The sequence below is a fragment of the Corticium candelabrum genome, chromosome 20 (assembly GCF_963422355.1).
Source record: "Corticium candelabrum chromosome 20, ooCorCand1.1, whole genome shotgun sequence".
Taxonomy (NCBI): Eukaryota; Metazoa; Porifera; class Homoscleromorpha; order Homosclerophorida; family Plakinidae; genus Corticium; species Corticium candelabrum.
The window spans coordinates 2676397-2695396 of record NC_085104.1 but is presented as its reverse complement, the minus strand read 5'-3'; the positions used below and the strand labels follow the sequence as shown (position 1 = coordinate 2695396).

General features: G+C 40.1%; 3 protein-coding genes across 3 annotated transcripts in view; all 3 read right to left on the bottom strand.

Annotated features, from left to right (window-relative positions):
- LOC134195843 (nuclear pore complex protein Nup107-like) overlaps positions 1-3471 on the bottom strand; it is a 27382-nt gene extending 23911 nt beyond the window's left edge. Inside the window, exons 1-2 of the mRNA XM_062664929.1 lie at positions 3353-3471; positions 3228-3280 (exon numbers count right to left, since the gene is read on the bottom strand). Coding sequence (XP_062520913.1) covers positions 3228-3280; positions 3353-3400 — 101 coding nt within the window. The 5' untranslated portion in view covers positions 3401-3471. The remainder of the gene's footprint in view (positions 1-3227; positions 3281-3352) is intronic.
- Positions 3472-6250: 2779 nt separating this feature from the next.
- LOC134195638 (dolichyl-diphosphooligosaccharide--protein glycosyltransferase subunit 1-like) lies at positions 6251-13092 on the bottom strand. Its single transcript, XM_062664697.1, has 7 exons — positions 12794-13092; positions 12651-12727; positions 9382-9839; positions 7790-8292; positions 7314-7433; positions 6948-7193; positions 6251-6574 (listed from the first exon to the last, which is right to left on the bottom strand). Exons 1-7 carry the CDS (start codon positions 13040-13042, stop codon positions 6392-6394), a joined length of 1836 nt encoding a protein of 611 aa, XP_062520681.1. The 5' UTR covers positions 13043-13092; the 3' UTR covers positions 6251-6391.
- Positions 13093-14721: 1629 nt separating this feature from the next.
- LOC134195631 (zinc phosphodiesterase ELAC protein 1-like) overlaps positions 14722-19000 on the bottom strand; it is a 10196-nt gene continuing 5917 nt past the window's right edge. Inside the window, exons 4-11 of the mRNA XM_062664688.1 lie at positions 18992-19000; positions 17841-17947; positions 17687-17782; positions 17526-17625; positions 16354-16402; positions 16161-16292; positions 15052-15146; positions 14722-14992 (exon numbers count right to left, since the gene is read on the bottom strand). The exon at positions 18992-19000 is cut by the window's right edge and continues 182 nt beyond it. Of these exons, the coding sequence (XP_062520672.1) occupies positions 14879-14992; positions 15052-15146; positions 16161-16292; positions 16354-16402; positions 17526-17625; positions 17687-17782; positions 17841-17947; positions 18992-19000 (702 nt within the window). The 3' untranslated portion in view covers positions 14722-14878. The remainder of the gene's footprint in view (positions 14993-15051; positions 15147-16160; positions 16293-16353; positions 16403-17525; positions 17626-17686; positions 17783-17840; positions 17948-18991) is intronic.

Sequence of the window (19000 nt, the reverse complement as noted above, 5' to 3'; positions counted from 1 at the left end):
TGGGTGACGTAACAATCCCGCGCATTATGACAGAAAAGCCGAGATGTCGTAAACCTCCATTTTACGGTCAAACTGTCGTCAAACTAAGAAGCGCAGAGTAAAGTTCAGGTAATAGTTGTATGCGTTTATTACTTTTTACAAAAGAATCGCAAAACAAACAAATTTATCGTTCTTCAAGACGCCAAGCGAAGGTCCCAAGGGACCATGCATCTAGCTCTAAGCACCGTTGCATGCGCACCACCAGCATGTCATCTGCGATCGAGAGAGCAATATGTTCTAAGTAGGACTGATGATGAATGATCGACGTCGTCTTGCAAGAAAGAATCGTGGGAAACGTTGTGTACGCTGCTTTCTTCTGGATCCGGTCGCTAGATGTACATGCATGTCGCTTCACAGTATTTTCTATGCAGCTAGGAAACGTACATCGATCTCTACCTACAATGAATTAGCGGAACGAAAGATGGCGACGATTCAATAAAAGTATGATAATGATGTCCATCTCAATAGTTAATTAATTTATTAACTTCCAGTGATGCAAGAGCGCTATATATATGCAGAATTGAGACATAACAAAGATGTAACAAACCCACTCCGTGCAAGAGTTGCGTAGCTGTGTGAATTCAAAGTAGTGTGGGACATTGATGGTATTTAGTTAATTATCTTTAATCACATTGATAAACCCATGTGTTTTCAAAGTACTGTTTACATTCTAGCAACAATTAAGCTAATGATTAATTAATGATAATGACAATAGATAAACAAAAATTTAATAAACTTTGCATTAATATTTACAATAAATACACACACACACACACACACACACACACACACACACACACACACACACACACACACACACACACACAACTACATGCACATATACACAAATATATACGCTCGTAGCTCTGAAGCGACGGTGTAAACACAGCTTCATTTACTAGTATATATTTACTATATTTATATTATATATATTTATTTATTATATATTAATTTATATATTATACATTTATTTATTAATATCAACTGTAAAAACTGAGCTAGACAAACAGCAGGACAGATTGAGATTGCGGCATCTAGTCAACAAAATACAATAAACACATCACCATGCTGTCCTTCAACAAACGCCAAACAAGCACACAAACCTTCTGCTCTATGAGAACAATACAAGTGAAGGTAACACGCTGAGCAAACAAAGTCACGTGACCAAGTGTACAGCCCCTATTTTGTTCAAGGGCAGTATTTTGTTCGTATTTGCTCAATCCTATTGTGAAGGTCTGGGTACCCAAGGGCACATACAGATGCAGTCTATACAGGTGTACATGGTAAGAAAGGGACATGTCTTGCAACTACCATCCTGCCTTGCCACTGTAAACCAATAAATATTTGTAACTAGAAACGTTTGCAAACTGCCGCAAATTCTATTTCGTACAAACTAAATGTTCGCAAATTTCCCTCGTGCCTCTTGAACAAGTGCGTGGAAGTTAGTGACAACGAGGCTCAACCAACATCCCGGAAGGTCGGCCGACGTATCTCAATGTCTCTGATTCCAAGCCAATTCGTTGACAGGATACTACACTGAGCCGTGAAAGCCATTTCTGCCCAACCCAAACAATGACAACAATCATTCAGACTATTGTATATATGCATCTGCATAGATCTGTTTGCCACTAGAAAACGTGCATGAATATTTGGGCTTTAATAAATTCTTAATAATAATAAATTAATAATAATAAATTAATAATAATAAATTAATAATAATAAATTAATAATAATAAATTAATAATAAATTAATAATAATAAATTAATAATAAATTAATAATAATAAATTAATAATAATAAATTCTTAATAATAAAAATTACTAATATGGACAATAAGTCGCAGAAGTTACACAGGAATGCATCCATCTCGGTTGAAGGTGACTCAAGCAAGTGCCTGAAACAGATGCAAGACATTACCGTACGTGTTGTAGTTCTCTTCGTGTGCGGTCCTGGAGCGGGAAGCCTATGCACGGGCAGTAGTCTCGCGTAGGCGAAAGGGGTCTGGCTACGCGAGACTACACGGGCAGTATTGCCGTCTCACTGAGCAACCGCCTGTGGACATGAAAGAGACCTACAGATGGCTAAAGGCAGCAAATCTTCCTGCTGCAACTGAGGGACTGGTTGTTGCTGCTCAAGACCAAGCTCTTTGGACTCGGTACCATGAGCGCAAGATTCTACATCGTGATGTCAGTCCTACTTGCCGCATGTGCAGTGTAGGCCTGGAGACTGTCGACCACATTGTGGCAGACTGTGGTGCTTTGGCACCGACGGACTACACTGATCGACACAATCAGGTGGCATCCATCATTCACTGGGATGTTTGTCGCCATTTTGGGCTTCCAGTGGAGAGCAGATGGTACCGGCATCATCCTGATAGGCTTGTGGAGACGGATGACATTACTATGATGTGGGATACCACCATCCCCACTGCCAGGAAGATCAAAGCCAATCATCCAGACATCTGTCTCAGAAATAGGAAGACAAACAGTTGTCTTCTTATTGATATCAGCTGTCTTGCTGATGACAACATTGGCAAGAAACATGCTGAGAAGTTGGCGAAGTACAGCGACTTGCGAGTGGAGATAAGCCGCATGTGGCATTGTCGAACACTGGTGGTTCCGGTGGTCTTGGGAGCTTTGGGCACAGTGCACGCAGGTATTGCACGGTGGCTGGACATTATTCCAGGTCATCACAACCTGCAGCACTTACAGAAAACAGTGCTTCTGGGATCTACTCGGATCCTTCGTAAAGTCATGTCTTCTTTCTAGACAGCCGTGATGGTCTAAGTACTTCTGAAGCAGGCTTTGCTTCCGGTACTTGCAATAGACTTTACAAACCAGACTGATCTGGTTGAGCACGACAATAAATTAATAATAATAAATTCTTAGTGAATTATTTGCAATCAAGAAATTAAAGAAATTAAATGGCATACAAAATTTATTGATTTACAGTATTCTGAAATCCCGGAGAGAACTCTGGAGACATACAGACAGCATGAGACATACAACGACCATGCAGCATAACAGGCAAAGCATTCAGTACCACCCACTACTCCTACACTCAAACACGCGTCCAGTTGCATCTGTGGCACACACTGACAACTTGTGTACACTCTAGGACTAAGACTTGGTCTTAACAAATTAATATCAAATATGCGTAGGCGTGGTCCGACAAAAAACGATTCCTACCGCATATTGAGGCCTGTTCTCAAACTCTCCTCGCTCGTGTCGTGCGCATCAATCTAGAACACAAAAATCTGTTGATTAATCGAGCGTTTTGTCTCTGCTACGAGGCGTGCGCTTGCATGTCTTGCCTGTCGAGCCGTCGGAGTCGTTGTGCGAGTGAATGATGATGGTCGCATAAGTGATAAGACGGCGGATGACTCTTCGTTGTCACTGACGCTGAACAGACTGGATGCGCTACCGCGCGCCATTGTCGCTTATATTGATTTCAATGGCGAGCGAGACGAGCCAACGAGGTTGTCGATTACCAAATATGGACGTGTGCACGCTACGTCTACTATACTCCAATCCCTACACTATCGAAGATATTCACGATTACAACTTTTATATATATATATATATATATATATATATATATATATAATTTATGGACACCTTAGTAATCTGTTTGCATTACTAGACCAACTTTGTTGTTGTGTGCACGTGACCTCTATATATGTCACAGCCGGGTAACAAATTAATTACATACTGGTTACTGTTCAGGAAAAAGACTTCAAATGCATGGAATAATCTGTACATTTTGTTCTATGTCTATTGCTTTTGAAGCTTGACAAAATAGATACCGAATGTTGACACTACACTCTACCATTGCATCACCCATTACATACAATATTACATGTATAACATGCCAACATAATAGAAAGGCATGCCTAACTGAGAAAATGGTTAAAACAATAGGCATCTATCCAATGATGTGTTCACACACACTGACGATCAAGTAGCTTTATACTCAGCAAAGTTTCAATGTACTCGCCTACATCAACGACACTTATTAAGTCCTTAGAACCAGTTCTGTTCCATCCAGGATTTGAATTGGTCAGGAAGGGTTTACCAATGAGGACACTTTGTCTAAAAGTCATGCAAACTGTTTTTGCCAGCTTATATGAAATCGAGTTTATACAGTATTGTATAATTCAAAGTTAGCATCAGCATCAAACTCACAATTCACAGTAACTGTTATGTGTCTGTGTTCGTCTTCATTTGTGCTCGTGAGCAGCCAAGGTCTTCCAGTCTTCCATTCCTCACTAAAGCCATATTTGTAGTTGAAAGTGGACTGGAACCTTCTCTGATGTCTTAGTACGTTTAATGTAGATAGATAAACCCAAGGCCACAACTGAGACACCCGAGGCCACAACTGAAACCCAAAGCCACAACTGATTATGAGACACCCAAGGCAACAACTGAGGAATCCAATGCCACAACTGCAATGACCACTACTGCTCACTCTACAACTGAAGCTCCCAAGACTGCTAAGCCCACAACTAAAATGCCTGCAGCTGCAAAGCCGACAATGCCACCTTTCAATAGAACATATCAGTATAATGTCATTTGAATGGTAAACAATATGTATATACTAAGATATACTTGTATGGACTCTTGTTGCGAAGATGTGTAAAAATATATTTGGGCACTGGAGGATCCCTAACATTCGTGGAGAACGCAAGAAAGGTGAGGCAGGGCATTGCGTCTTGCTCAAAGAACTTAGCTGGAACACTGCTTACAGAGTGGAATACAACAGTTGGTAATCAATCATTGACTGACCAACTGGTGTTCATGACTGACCACAATTTTGCTTTGATCGAACATACCTACATGATCGTTGAAGGCATAACAGTTTGCATGGATAGTAAGGAATCAGTGAGTGACAAAAAGTCCAGACAACTGCCCAAAGCAGCAAGCAAAAGTTAGAGTTGACAATCTCCAGATGCATGAGTGTGAAATCACGCTTAGAGGAATATCTTTGATGCCTTAACCACCGTTTATTGCACTGCAGTTTATTGCACCAGCTGCAGTTGAATAGAATAAACAGTGGGAGGGCAACTTGCCCCTAACTAAGTTGTTTGTAGACTCGACCCAGTTTCTAGTCTAGAGAGGATTGACTATCCGGGGAATGACGACGGCGGAGAGAGACTGGGTCGAGTCTAAATTGTTTGTTGAACAACATGCTCTCGATTTGCTTGCTCATCTCCTGATCACTTCATGTCATTACTTTACAGGCCTTGTTTAGCTAAAATTTAATAAAATATTAGTCACAATGAATTGTAACAAGCACGACAACCACATGTAGTTGTCATGATCAACAACGAATGCAATAGAACAACAGCAAACAAGCCAATTTTATGTCTTGATTTTGATAGCAAATACACACAGTACAGTGAATACCGTATAAGATGAAACATTGGTGGATTCTATTTGGCGGTTGGACATCGTTGTTGGATAAATATGTACAATATTTATGTTCGATATTCCTCATCCTACATAAGTGGCTGCTTCATAGAGGAGTTTGCAATTACAGAATCTAACCCACACGACTTCACCTATACTTTATCAATAGCCTCATTCTCATGTTTAACCTCCCTGTTTGACAGGGTACGCACAACAGAGGGCAAGCAGTGGTTACCATCTTGTAACCTGATTCGTGCCACATCACCTGATGGTTGATTCACGCGAATGACGATGTCAATATATCCCAGTGGCCAAATTGATGGCGGATTTTATATTGGCGATCTCTAAAAAATCCGTCAATCCGCCAAAATAAATTCCCCGCCAATATTTCATCTTATACAGTATGATGCAACAAATAAAGAAATGGAACTGAATGTTGATGTTGATAATTACAAGGATCGTGAAATCAAATAAAAATGAATGCCCAAAATTTAAAATGTCAGGTCAACCTCTTTTGCTATAGAGCACAATGTCCGGCCAAAAATTTTTGCCTTATATTCCACTCTGCCTTACAACCCAAGGGGCTTTGCTGTGTGCCTTACTTTCATCATAATCTTCAAGTGCCCTCAACTCAAGGCTGCTTCAGTGTACGTCGTTTTCCAGTCAGATCTTTCACCTCATAGGGAAGAAGTCTGCCTCAAAGATTTTGCCTTATAGAAGGTAATAGTTTGTAGAAAAGAGTTTGCCCTGTACAATAAGATCAGGCTGGACGTCAGTGTGAACGCACCTGGAGAAACCAGAGTCGCTTACAACACAGCTAAAACACTACTTTCTTATCTGTGAGACAGTCGTGACATTCAGTCAATCAGCATCAAATTCTGACTGAATTTCACTATCCAAATCCAATCAAGCCAAACAGCTACATGGCACCTAGTACCATTTACTCATAGTCCCCTCTGAAGAGCTTGGATTTCATTGACAATCGATTCTTGCTTCTGTTTCACAGATTTTTCACGCTCGAAGAAAACTTCTTTCTTTATCTTGTCGTTCACCAACTGTTCAGTTAACTGAGTGACATCCTTCAAAGTACCTACGTAATCCCTGAACTTGTCTCCTAGCTTGTGGACCTAAAAGACAATTCTGTGATTCCCAAAGTGTGACAGTGTGGTGCAGTAGATGAGTGTGTATGCAAGTGCATGTGTGTGAACGACTGTGTGCATGTATACCTGTCCATGTGTCTGTCTGTCTATGTGTCAGTCCATCCATTTGTCCATCTGTCTGTCTGTCCATCTCTGTGTGTGTGTGTGTGTGTGTGTGTGTGTGTAAGTGTGTGTGTGCACGTGTCCATGTGTGTGTGTGTGTGTGTGTGTGTGTGTGTGTGTGTGTGTGCGCGAGCGCACGCGTGCACGTGCATGTGCATGTGTCCCAGTCCATTTATCCATGCACATGTCTACACACAACAAACTCGTCCAAACAAAAACCATAAACCCTATACCACACCTTATCAGCAGCATCCGCATCTAGCAGTCGTAGCTCTTTCTCTACATCGGGCAGCTCACCAGCAACCGTCTTCAATCGACTATCCAACTGCTTCTTCGTGTTCTGAAACTTCTTGGTGTCCCTACTCGTCTTCAAATTATCAAGTGCTTCACTATAATCCCCATAAGTCGCCAACACTTGATCAACAAGTGACTGCACATGTTCCACACGACTAGCAGCCTTCAGACAAGCCTCAGTGGCAGCATTCTGCGTGCACAATCAATCATTACAAAACACATAACGCAATTCTTCTTCACCTCATGCATACATTTCTGTCTACTAATTACTCTGCATACAGTTTATGATTTTAGAAGCCTTGGGACGTACCATTGTGATGGAGAAATCCATACGAGCGACCGCAATGACAAATGTAAACAGCAGGTAGAATGCAAGCACAACCAAGAGCGGCTCCTGAAGTAAGAAGATCCCGTGGAAGTCGTAATCCAACTAAACAACAACACATTAACATCAGTCAAACTCAAACCCAACCAATTATAAGTTTGCATCACAAATGCTAACTACCCACACAAAACTCCAATATACTCTCTATACAACCATTTCACGTTACACCACAATAAGGGTAACCACCTCACAAACCACACGGTTTCATCACAATTGAAACTATCAGTTAATTTTTAAAATTGATTTTGTAACTGATTTTTATAATAATTGATTTATAAACAGTTTTTATAATTTTACTTAATTTTCATATTTGATTTCAATAATTTTTTATAATTAATTTTTGCTTATGACATCTTCAGCACACAAACATACCAACACCACAACTCATCACACTCATCTACCTCAAACTCTTGTATATGCTGTTCAACCAAGTTCTTGCCTCTAACAGTAACAACCGGCCTCCCCACGATGTCCAAGTACGTAAAATGCAATGAGTGCTGTTCGTCGCTGAGCGAAAACGGCGCAGAGAACTTGATATTCGACGCTCGTTCGGGCAATATAATTTGCAACAAAAAGTCTTGAACACGCTGATCGTCGTAGATATGATCAACAACACGCATCTTGAGTTTATAGTGACTACCAGAATAGTAGAGATACTCATAGCTGGGAACGTTGTATCCCATGTAGTATTCGGTCTGCCAGCCACCGAACAACGGGAATCGTGGTGTGATTTCAAGCTCGACGGCATCGTCCTTTGGTAGCATGTGGCTTGTTGAGATGTTGCCGATTTCGTCTCGGTAATAGACGTCGGTGGCTGAGGCTGGGAGTAAGGTTTTGAAGTTGCGGATGGAGGAAGTGCCACTGGCTGTTGGGTTCCTCTGGTAGTCGTACCGTGAAAATGGCCCTGAATGATAACAATGTTAGATCACTTATTTCACATAGAAACACAAAAATGAGAAAATAGAGATGAACAATTAAGTAAGTAAGAAAGCAAATGGGCGTTAATCAATGAATGAAGAGACAAACAAATGAACCGATACACAAATAGACAGACAGACAGACAGACAGATAGACACACAGACAGACAGACAGTTAATTAATCGTCCTACGTAGTAAGCGGCCGTAAGGGTCGCCGGACATTGCTGTAGCATGTTTTCCTTTTCCTTGCTGGAACCATTTAGAATGTAAGTGTTGAAATTTTAAATACATGTATTGACAGACAGACAGATAGACACACAGACAAACAGACAGACAGACAGACAGACAGACACAGACAGACGAACGGACTGATGGATCAACAGACAGACAGACAGACGGATGGATCGACAGACAGACAGACAGACAGAAAGACAAGCAAGCTGGCAAGCAGACAGACGAATGGATAGCAACAGAGACAGACAAACACAAAGGCAGACACTCTGACAGACACCCAAACTTGTGGACAAACAGATCAACAAACAGACAGACAAACAAGCACAGCCTCAAAGAGACAAACTGATGAACAGAAAAACAAACAAATAAACACACACACACACACACGCGCGCGCACACACACACACACACACACACACACACACACACACACAAGTAGAAGAAAACAGATACACAGACAAAAAACAGACAGGCATGCAGACAGACAGACAGACAGACAGACAGACAGGCAGACAGAAGCCTGGTTCACAATATGACGCCGACGCTCAATTGAGCGTCAAACTTCAAAGAAACCGCCTCGACGTCGGCGGCATCCTTTGATGTTGACGCCGACGTCGACGCTGGAATAGGATTCATTTCTAGTGTCAACGTCGATGTCAACGTCGGCGTCAATATTGTGAACCAGGCTAGACACATCAGATACATTGTTAGCACTACAAAGCGAGTAATAAATAACAGAACAAGCCAAATACACATACAACAGCAAACAGAAATCAAAGTAAAAGGCCAACATTTGCAACAACCGGCCAATACACAGACATACCAGTAAACACATGAATACCTTTCAGAATGGCTCCAGTATGTCTCATGTGATATGTTTCTTCAACAGCTATGTTACCCCAGTGCGACACCTCGATCACCCTTTCCATCCTTATGACAGTCAAAAACGGTCCATTATGCTCGTAATGAACAACCAACTTGTCGTCCTTCGTAAACGCGTCAATGTCATCATACGGACCGTAATCAATCGTACTGTCGCTCTGCTTCACCGGCTGCAGCTGCTTACTGTATTGTATCACCGAGGATGATGCGAGCTTCACTGTCGTTGACTGTGATTTTATCTTGTATGGTGAGTAGATGTAGTGGCTGCCACGATAACGAACGAGTTGTTTCTCTGATTGAGTGATTTGCGATGGATGTGCCTCCAAGAGATCTGCAAACACGGTCTCGACTGTTAATTCCACCGACGCAGCCGTAGCTAGTGGTGATGTCAACTGTATACTATACAGTGATCCATCCCTGCACAGAACAAAGGCGCTCAATTTTGAACTTCCACTAGAGTTGTGTGTTCAGTGTATTGTAATAGTCACTTTGATTTGGCTATACAGTTATACTCCATTCACACAAGCACTCAAAAGCGGGCCAGCCCATACTGGTACGGGTCAATGCTGAATGAAATTATCGTGTGAAAGCGAGCCAAGCCGAGTCGTGCTGGCCTGGCCCACAACTTGGAGTGCCAACCTGGGCTGGCCAGGGTCAGCTCGGCTTCAAATCGTCGTGTGAATGTAAGCCAAGCCAGGCTGACGGCCACGTATGCTTACTAGCTTCCAAGACGGCGTGGTCGGAAAACGAAACCTTGTGTCTCATTTCTTTATGGGGTGAAGACAGCGTACAGTTCCAGATTGAAGGTTCTAGAGCCAGCAAGAAGTATAAGCACGAACAGCTTGTTCCATGACGACGTCTGTATCTAGTGTGCACACCAAGAGACACGTCTATTAAAACTCAGCTGCCTCGCTTCATTAGCCCAGGCTGGCTCGGCTTGGCTCAGCTCAGTTGGAGTTGTGCTCGTGTGAATGGGGTATTAGATTGTGCTTTCACTGTAAGTAATTATGTCAAACTATCCAATACTAGATAACGGCATGGATCATACGTGTAAATGTCATCATGTGAGAGAACATCCCAATAATAGCATGTAATGCAAAAGCAAATTCTATCATAACTATGGTTTCATACATACTGCATTCTGTACTCTGGGAAATTGACTTGACTCATGACACTTGATGCTAATAATTTAGAACACCCACTTACTATACCTATACATTTATATGGCCATTGTGTTATACAAGTCTGTCCACGCTGACTTCTCCCTCAGTAAATCCTGAATAACTTTGACAGCAAGGTCCTAGAGACACGCTAAACACTTCATTTTAGAGCTCATGGTCATGTCGTTCTTTGGGTGTGCATTGCAGATGAACTTCCACCAGCCTTGTTATGCAAATTGGTTAAGTAGCTACTCTAACCAATAGACAGCCTTCAATTGAAAGACAAACCCACTCCTTATGCTAATTACTAATTGCTCATTGGATAAATGCTGGGAACATCTGCCCCAGCAAGAACCACACAAGCTTCGGGGGGGGATGGGGGATGGGGGATGGGGGATGGGGGATGGGGGATGGGGGATGGAGGGAGATGGAGGGAGATGGAGGGAGTCAAAGTGGATGGACTTCAGCAATTGTGTCTTACGACATACTGACAAATAGACAGACAGACAGACAAATGGACAAACAGAGAGACAGACAGACAGACAGATAGATGGACAGACGGACAAACAGACAGATGGACAGACAGACAGACAGACAAATGGACAGACAGACAGACAAATGGACAGACAGACAAACAGACGGATGGACAGACAGACAGAGACAGACAAACCAGTGAATTTGTACTATCCCTGTTTGGGAGACCACCCTATACATTGTAAACAGTCTCAATGTCTGTCCACACATGCAACTGGATCACGATCCGACAGCAAATGTCACATCCACACCTAATCCACTTTGACGCAATCCACATCGAGAGGCAGATTTGACTCACATCGATCGCAATCAATTGAATCCAATTATGAAATAGTAATTACGCATTACCTTCACGTCACATTGTGTCTACACTACAAGTGTAGTCAGAACATCTAACCCTCCTCAATCTTTGTTCTTGCTCAATTTTTATTAATATATCAGTCATGTGATACTGAAGAGAAGTGGAGATAACGTTTTCAAAGTGCAGTGTGGACGCTAGTTATGATAGTATGATCCCAATCGAATCGTGATCAGATGCAATCTGATCATCAGTACGATTGCAATCGGATCACAATCCATTTCTGATCATCTATAGTATTTTGCATTCAATTATGCAAATCCAGCATTCAATTATCCGATTCAGGCATTCATTATCTGAGGTTCTGTCATCGAAGTACCAAATTTATAGCAACAATTATTTCAGTCTACGTAAAGTCAAAAACGTGCTCATTTCTTTCATGACGTCTTTCTATGATGCTCACTCACATTTCAGTTGAATATTAAATGATTGCTTCAATCAAAGTGGGAAAACAATAATTAGTGAAATTCAAGCTCTTTGATTAGCTAAACACCCGCCAACGATGCATGATGGACTGTTGCATGGTATCACGCAGGATGAGCGGCTTACAAAGTTTGCGGATTACACCACACGTGCAAACCGATTGACTGAGCAAGGTGTTGTAGGCTTCCTAGATATGTAGATTCAGTTCACTCCCAACGGACCTCCATGAAAACATACGTGGGACACCAAGATTACTGCAAAGCAAATTAACGTACAACACACACCAACAATTCACGCTAACTTCAAGATTAATTAAAAATTATTGCATCTCTAGACACAGCTGATGAATGATGATATTTGAGCAGCTGCCCAACCGTAAGCAACAGATAAATTGAACGCCTGAATCGGATAATCGAACACCCAATTCAGATAATTAATTGTGAATCGGATAATTGAACGCTGAGTTCGGATAACTGAACGCAAAATACTATAGTGTGGGCGCAACTTAAACGTTTGGGATCCAAATTATCAAGTGTCAGAATAACAAGGGATGGCTGTACCTGGATGTACTAAATACTACCACCAAACTGTAGCCTGCATGCATTGCATATACACCCTCCTGCAAAAAAATAAAAACCAAAAAACTTGGGACAACCGGCAATCCTCACAGCAGACACACACTAACCTACCGCCACGCCCACACAACACCCAACACATCAACTCACTCCATCAACTCAAACACACAGGACTAACTTCAAACTCTTTCCTGCTTCCTCAGGAACAACACGGAGCGCAATGTCATCATCAGACTCGCCATCCTGGCTCTCCATCTGCGCACAGAAACCAAAATTTCAATCAGAAATCACCAGACCAAGACACACCAGTCACACACACACCACAGCTCCAATGTAGGCAAGAGAATCAGCATGTTTGGAGTCGAGAACGAAGTGAACGTGGTCGGCGGCTTTAGTCCCCGTATTCTCGACTGTGAAAATGGTCTTGATTTTCACTAAATGACTTGTCGCGTCGATCGTGCGCTCGCTCTTCAAAATCACCAGATCTCCGTTGACGACGCCGTTGGCCATCACCCAACACGTCGAAAGAAGAGCGGCAAGCGCAAGGAATTGCCGGCAAAGCCTTGCCATTCTCGGATTACAACGGATTCGTTCTTTGCAGAAGATGGGAGCAGACGAGATAAAATCCCGGATGTACACATGTATGTACGTATACACATTACTATCATATTATTATTACCATGATATTACAATACACTGTATTACAATATATAATATATAATAATAATAATAATAATAATAATAATAGTAATAATATATTTTATAATATAATAATGTAATACAATACAATGCATATAAGATTACAGGGTTGGTTGCTGTTTCCATAGTGATGAGGGCAAATTCTGGCCCCAGATAAACATAATTATAATTAATTATTATACAATAGTTATCAATTTGACGACAAAAGCTTTGAGCTTGATCATTCTGTTGACAAGTATTGTGCACATAATGGATTCTATTCGTAGCATTTGAAACAAGGCAAGCAGGTTATTTCAACACATTGACCAAGATCTAGAGTTAGTGCAAAGACAGTCCATAGCATACAGTACTCATTCGATGAAACTGTACCATCAAGAGTTTATAGACCAATTACGCAAGACTTTGCACATGCACTCTTGCAACTAGAACGAGCAAACCTGGCACTGCAGCATATATATATATATATATATATATATATATATATATATATATATATATATACATATACATATATACATATACATACATATATATATATATACATATATATATATATATATATATATATATATACATATATATATACATATATATATATATATATATATATATATATATATATATATATATATATATATATATATATATTTTTTTTTTTTTTTTTTTTTTTTTTTTTTTTTATATTATACATATATATTATATTATAGGTCCCATAGGGGACTAGCAGTACCATCTAAACTACATCTAGCTAGTATCATTTTAGCGTTGCTACACCACAGTCTAGTAGAGAGTTGCTGATGAAAATGACAAACAGACTGGCTAATTGAAACATTATGTTTAAACGAAGCTCTACGTGCTATGATCTTGAGCACTTGAAGGCTAGCAGCTGTCCAGAGACCCAGAGTCTCTACTACTAGCGGATGAAAAAGGCTGCCTGTGCTGGACACATTCAGGTGATGTCGTTCGTCCTTTTCCATCTCTCCTGCATCAGATGCTGCACCTGGATGACTTGCTGCTTGAGTGAGAAAAGACGGTTGTAAGGAACTTCGTACCGATAAGTCAAAGTAGGCAGGCAAACCGCGCTCGAAATCTGTATATATATATATATATATATATATATATATATATATATGTGCATTACAGTGACAGTCTTGCTCCACACTTCATAATGGCAGAGTCGAGTTTCAAACCATTAATTAAACCACCATTATGTTAGACAAAGCAAGGATGCTCGCCTGGATAAAAAAGCTTAATGTTCTTCTGTCAATAATTGCCTCTGATAAGAGACCTGTCACGCTAAAAATAGTTGGTCTCCCACTGCATAGTCCAGAAAGTTGTGTTGGTCTGGTATTGCTGTAAATGGTCCCGGACTCTAACCCATAACCATAACCCTGACTCTAACCCTAGCCCCATACCAGTCAGCCATGGATAGGACCGGTACCAGTTGTCACGTGACAGACCAACACAAATGAGTTTTTGGAGGGTCTGACTACAAGATCGTTTATATACTCCAGTTTGTAGCAGTACAGTGGCATAGATGTATGCAGCTATTCTGTATTCTACAGGAATTTAAAGGGTACAAATTTATCATTTTTAATATCAATTATTTAGAAATAATAAGCAATATTAATATCAAAGGTTGCCACAACTTGGGCCACTTTGTCAACCCTGTATTAGACATTGTGATGCAGTAAAAATAATTTACTGTTAACGTCTTTTCAGGGGTATACTAAAGCAGAATAAGTCTTCTGCGACTATCACTTTCCCAGTAAAGCAAGCAGATGCTTGTTTTGCCAACTTCGCAACAGGCACCTCTCCATCCTGCAATAAATTGAAATAAATTACGAGTATTGATTTTTTTCCCAATATCTTCTGTATACCCCGAGAGTGCTCGAGTTCGTTTTATATCGTTGACTGACGTGAGTTAAAATGAGTGTTGCAGCATTGACTTTGGTTGCAAATTGACCAGCCATGGCTACAAATGAAAAACAATATATTAATTAATTAAACTCAAAATTAATAAATCAAATTAATTAAATCAAAATTAATAAATCAAAAATTAATAAATCAAAATCAATAAATCAAAATCAATAAATCAAAATCAATAAATCAAAATCAATAAATCAAAATCAATAAATCAAAATCAATAAATCAAAATCAATAAATCAAAATCAATAAATCAAAATCAATAAATCAAAATCAATAAATCAAAATCAATAAATCAAAATCAATAAATCAAAATCAATAAATCAAAATCAATAAATCAAAATTAATAAATCAAAATTAATAAATCAAAATTAATAAATCAAAATCAATAAATCAAAATCAATAAATCAAAATTAATAAATCAAAATTAATAAATCAAAATTAATAAATCAAAATTAATAAATCAAAAATTAATAAATCAAAACTAATAAATCAAAATTAAAGTGCCACCACCGTGGCTTAGTGGTTAGCAACAATGACTACCACTCCATGGTTTGGGGGTTCAATGACTACCACTCCATGGTTTGAGGGTTCAAACCCCATGACGACAGTAAATTATGTAAGTTGTCCGTCTTTCTTTCTCATGTTTCTCTAGCTTTGTCCATGAGACTATGACTCGTTTCAGTCGTTGGGGAGTTTCTGTGGTCTGGCTTTGTACAAAGTACTTTGCTGGTGGTCATTGATATCCACTAAGCATGGTGTACCAAATTTGCGGTCACCACAATGCCTGCAATCTATCTAGTCATCGCCGTGTGACTACACAGAAACATGTACCCTGCTGGGCTCACCTGCCGGGTTGGTGGGCGCCCAGATGGGGGTAAAGACCCCACCTGCCCATCATGGAGGGGCATAACGACACACATATATCAAAATTAATAAATCAAAATTAATTATTAAACATTTACTATGCATCAAAATCTAGTTAATTAAAAATAATATGTTTATTAATTAATCACATTTATGCAGAAGCAGTAGTACAAATGGTCAGAAAATGTGATCATACTCGGAGTGGAGTGGCCGTTCTTGATTGTTGTTTCTTGGAGTTCATCTTCATTTGTTGCCTCATGCACAAGAACGTCACAATTCTGAGCAATGGAAGTTATCCGTATTGATTCCGATGTGTCACCCAAAATGACTGAAAATCAAACTTGCAATCATCAGAGTGTGTGAGTATTTAACATGAAATACACACCGACCGATTTTCCTTCCTGGTGTTGGTGGTCCCAGTGCCTCTTCAGTAGTTACCTAAAAATGTAAAAATGGCATTGTAAGAATTTCTAATTAAATTTTCATTGTGTGACATTATCTATCTGTTTGCATTCCTGCTTGTTTGTCATTAGCTGTCTGGGTGTTTGCTTGTTTGTCATCTGTCTGTCTCTGTCCATCTGTCTATCTGTCCGTCTGTCTGTCTGTCTGTCTGTCTGTCTGTCTGTCTGTCTGTCTGTCTGTCTTGTCTGCTGTATGTAAGATTTTCTACAATTCTACAAAGATGCAATACCAAAAGTTATCCTTAGAAAATTTCAAAACTGTCACCTAATTATGGTGATTTAGATAGATTATTTGATTTTGACATTCAAGGCCAAGTTCATTAGTTAATCTATGACTTTGTTGTTTGCAAGGACTGGATTGCTTTCACAACTTCCTAGCGTATGTACTAGTAGAGTCTACATGAGAATAAAGTATCTGTCTGTCTGTCTGTTTGTCTTTCTGTCTGTCAGTCTGTCTGTCTGTCTGTTTGTCTTTCTGTTTGTTGTCTGTCCATCTATCCATTTGTCTGTCTGCCTGCCTGCCTGCTTGTCTGCCTGCCTGTCTGTCTTTCTGTTTGTCTGTCTGTTTGTCTTCCTGTATGTTTGTCTATCCATCTATTCGTCTGCCTGCCTGCCTGTCTGTCTGTCTGTCTTTCTGTCTATCTGTTTGTCTGTCAAAGGTATTTTATTCAATAGAACAAAGTACGTACAGATGGAGGCTAAATCCTCTACAACACAATGTCCTCATCAGTCCAATTAACTACACACGTGCTTGCTCCTTTACTAAAAAAAAGTAAAGGCCAAATGGCCTTGGAAAAACACAAATTAACTAGCATCATCTAAAAGTCTGTTTGTCTGTCTGTCTGTCTGTCTGTCTGTCTGTCTGTCTGTCTGTCTGTCTCAATACACATATTTTCCATTTAAATCAAACATTTACATCACGAGCAACTAACAGAAAACGTCCACAGCAACACTAATACAACAGGACCATGCCTGTCTGTCAGTCTGTCTGTCTGGTTGTCTAAATAGTGTCGTCGTCATCATCATCATGCATCATCCACATTACTTGCATCTGTCAGTTAGTCAGCAGGTCAGTAGCTACACATCACAGCAAACATTACGATTTCTCCATTCGGTGCTACAATAGCTTCACCATTCTTCAGCTTGCCATAGAGAGGACCAGGTAAAATGCCCTTCGACCTCAATAGCTCAACGTTTAGTCTAAACAAACAGCAAGACTTACCAAAATCAGATCTCCTCCCTCAAATAGTCAAACACTTACTTGCCTGGAATTTCAGACTCAGATATACAATAACCAAAGCAAGGAACTCTATGACTTAATGGAGCAGCAGCAATAGAAAGAGCACCAAAATTTCCACTACAGAAAGAGAGCTAAAGTTGATTGATAGACACCATATGTTTGATAGATGCCATACATGTGCCATATGTTCGAGCTGTCACAGGAAATCATACGACCACCGGGTATCTCGTTTGGATGACACAGACCTTCAGCATCATGACGAGGTTGCCACAGTTTGTCACTCTGCATACATATATACATACATAGTAATGTCAAAGTCACTATTGTTACCTAAGGTCATTAATTGTTTGATTGATTGATCAATTGATTGGTAAATAATTTGCTTGTGTAGCTAAGTATGCACTCTCAAGATTTTCATTTACTTCACAACACACTCAATTCCACGTTTCACTGTTAAGTGTATCATCTATGTGGCAATAATAATAAGGTTGGAAGAATTGCGTCATCATTAATGAGATTATGTTGTATTAATTAATCAACATGCAATTTTATGTCATAGGTTTACTTGCCACACATCATTTCGAAAGTATTCTATTCCGCCTGTAATATGATGTAATCAGTGCACACACACACACACACACACACACACACACACACACACACACACACACACACACACACAGTATGTCACGATACAAACTGCATCACATTTTCTGTCTGTCTGTTTGTCTGTCTATATACCTGTCAGTTCATTTGTTTGTCGGTCTGTCTGTCCATCCATCCATCCGTCTGCCTGTCTGTCCACCTGTGTGTTTGTGTTTGTCCATATGTCTGTCTGTCTGTTTCTGTGTTTGTCCATTTCTCTGTCTGCCTGTGTCTATGTCCACCAATCACAGTTTACATTCAAAATGTTAGACAACACAACATACAACTAAAACGTCCGTGTATTTCTGTTCTAAACAAATGACACACACACACACACACACACACACACACACACACACACACACACACACACACACACACACACACACACACACACACAAACACACACACACACAAACACACACCTATAACAATCATAATTATAAGAATGTACTGATCCTGGAATGTGGGCAATAATAGCTGCTGTAGCATTCTGTGTGTGTGTGTGTGTGTGTGTGTGTGTGTGTGTGTGTGTGTGTGTGTGTGTGTGTGTGTGTGTGTGTGTGTGCATGCATGCTTGCGTGTGTGCATGTGTGTGTTAACTATAAGCGTGTGTGTTAACTATAACGATTACACCTGGAATGTTATAACAGCATTAATTTAATTAAGCAGTGCACATGCCTCTGGCAG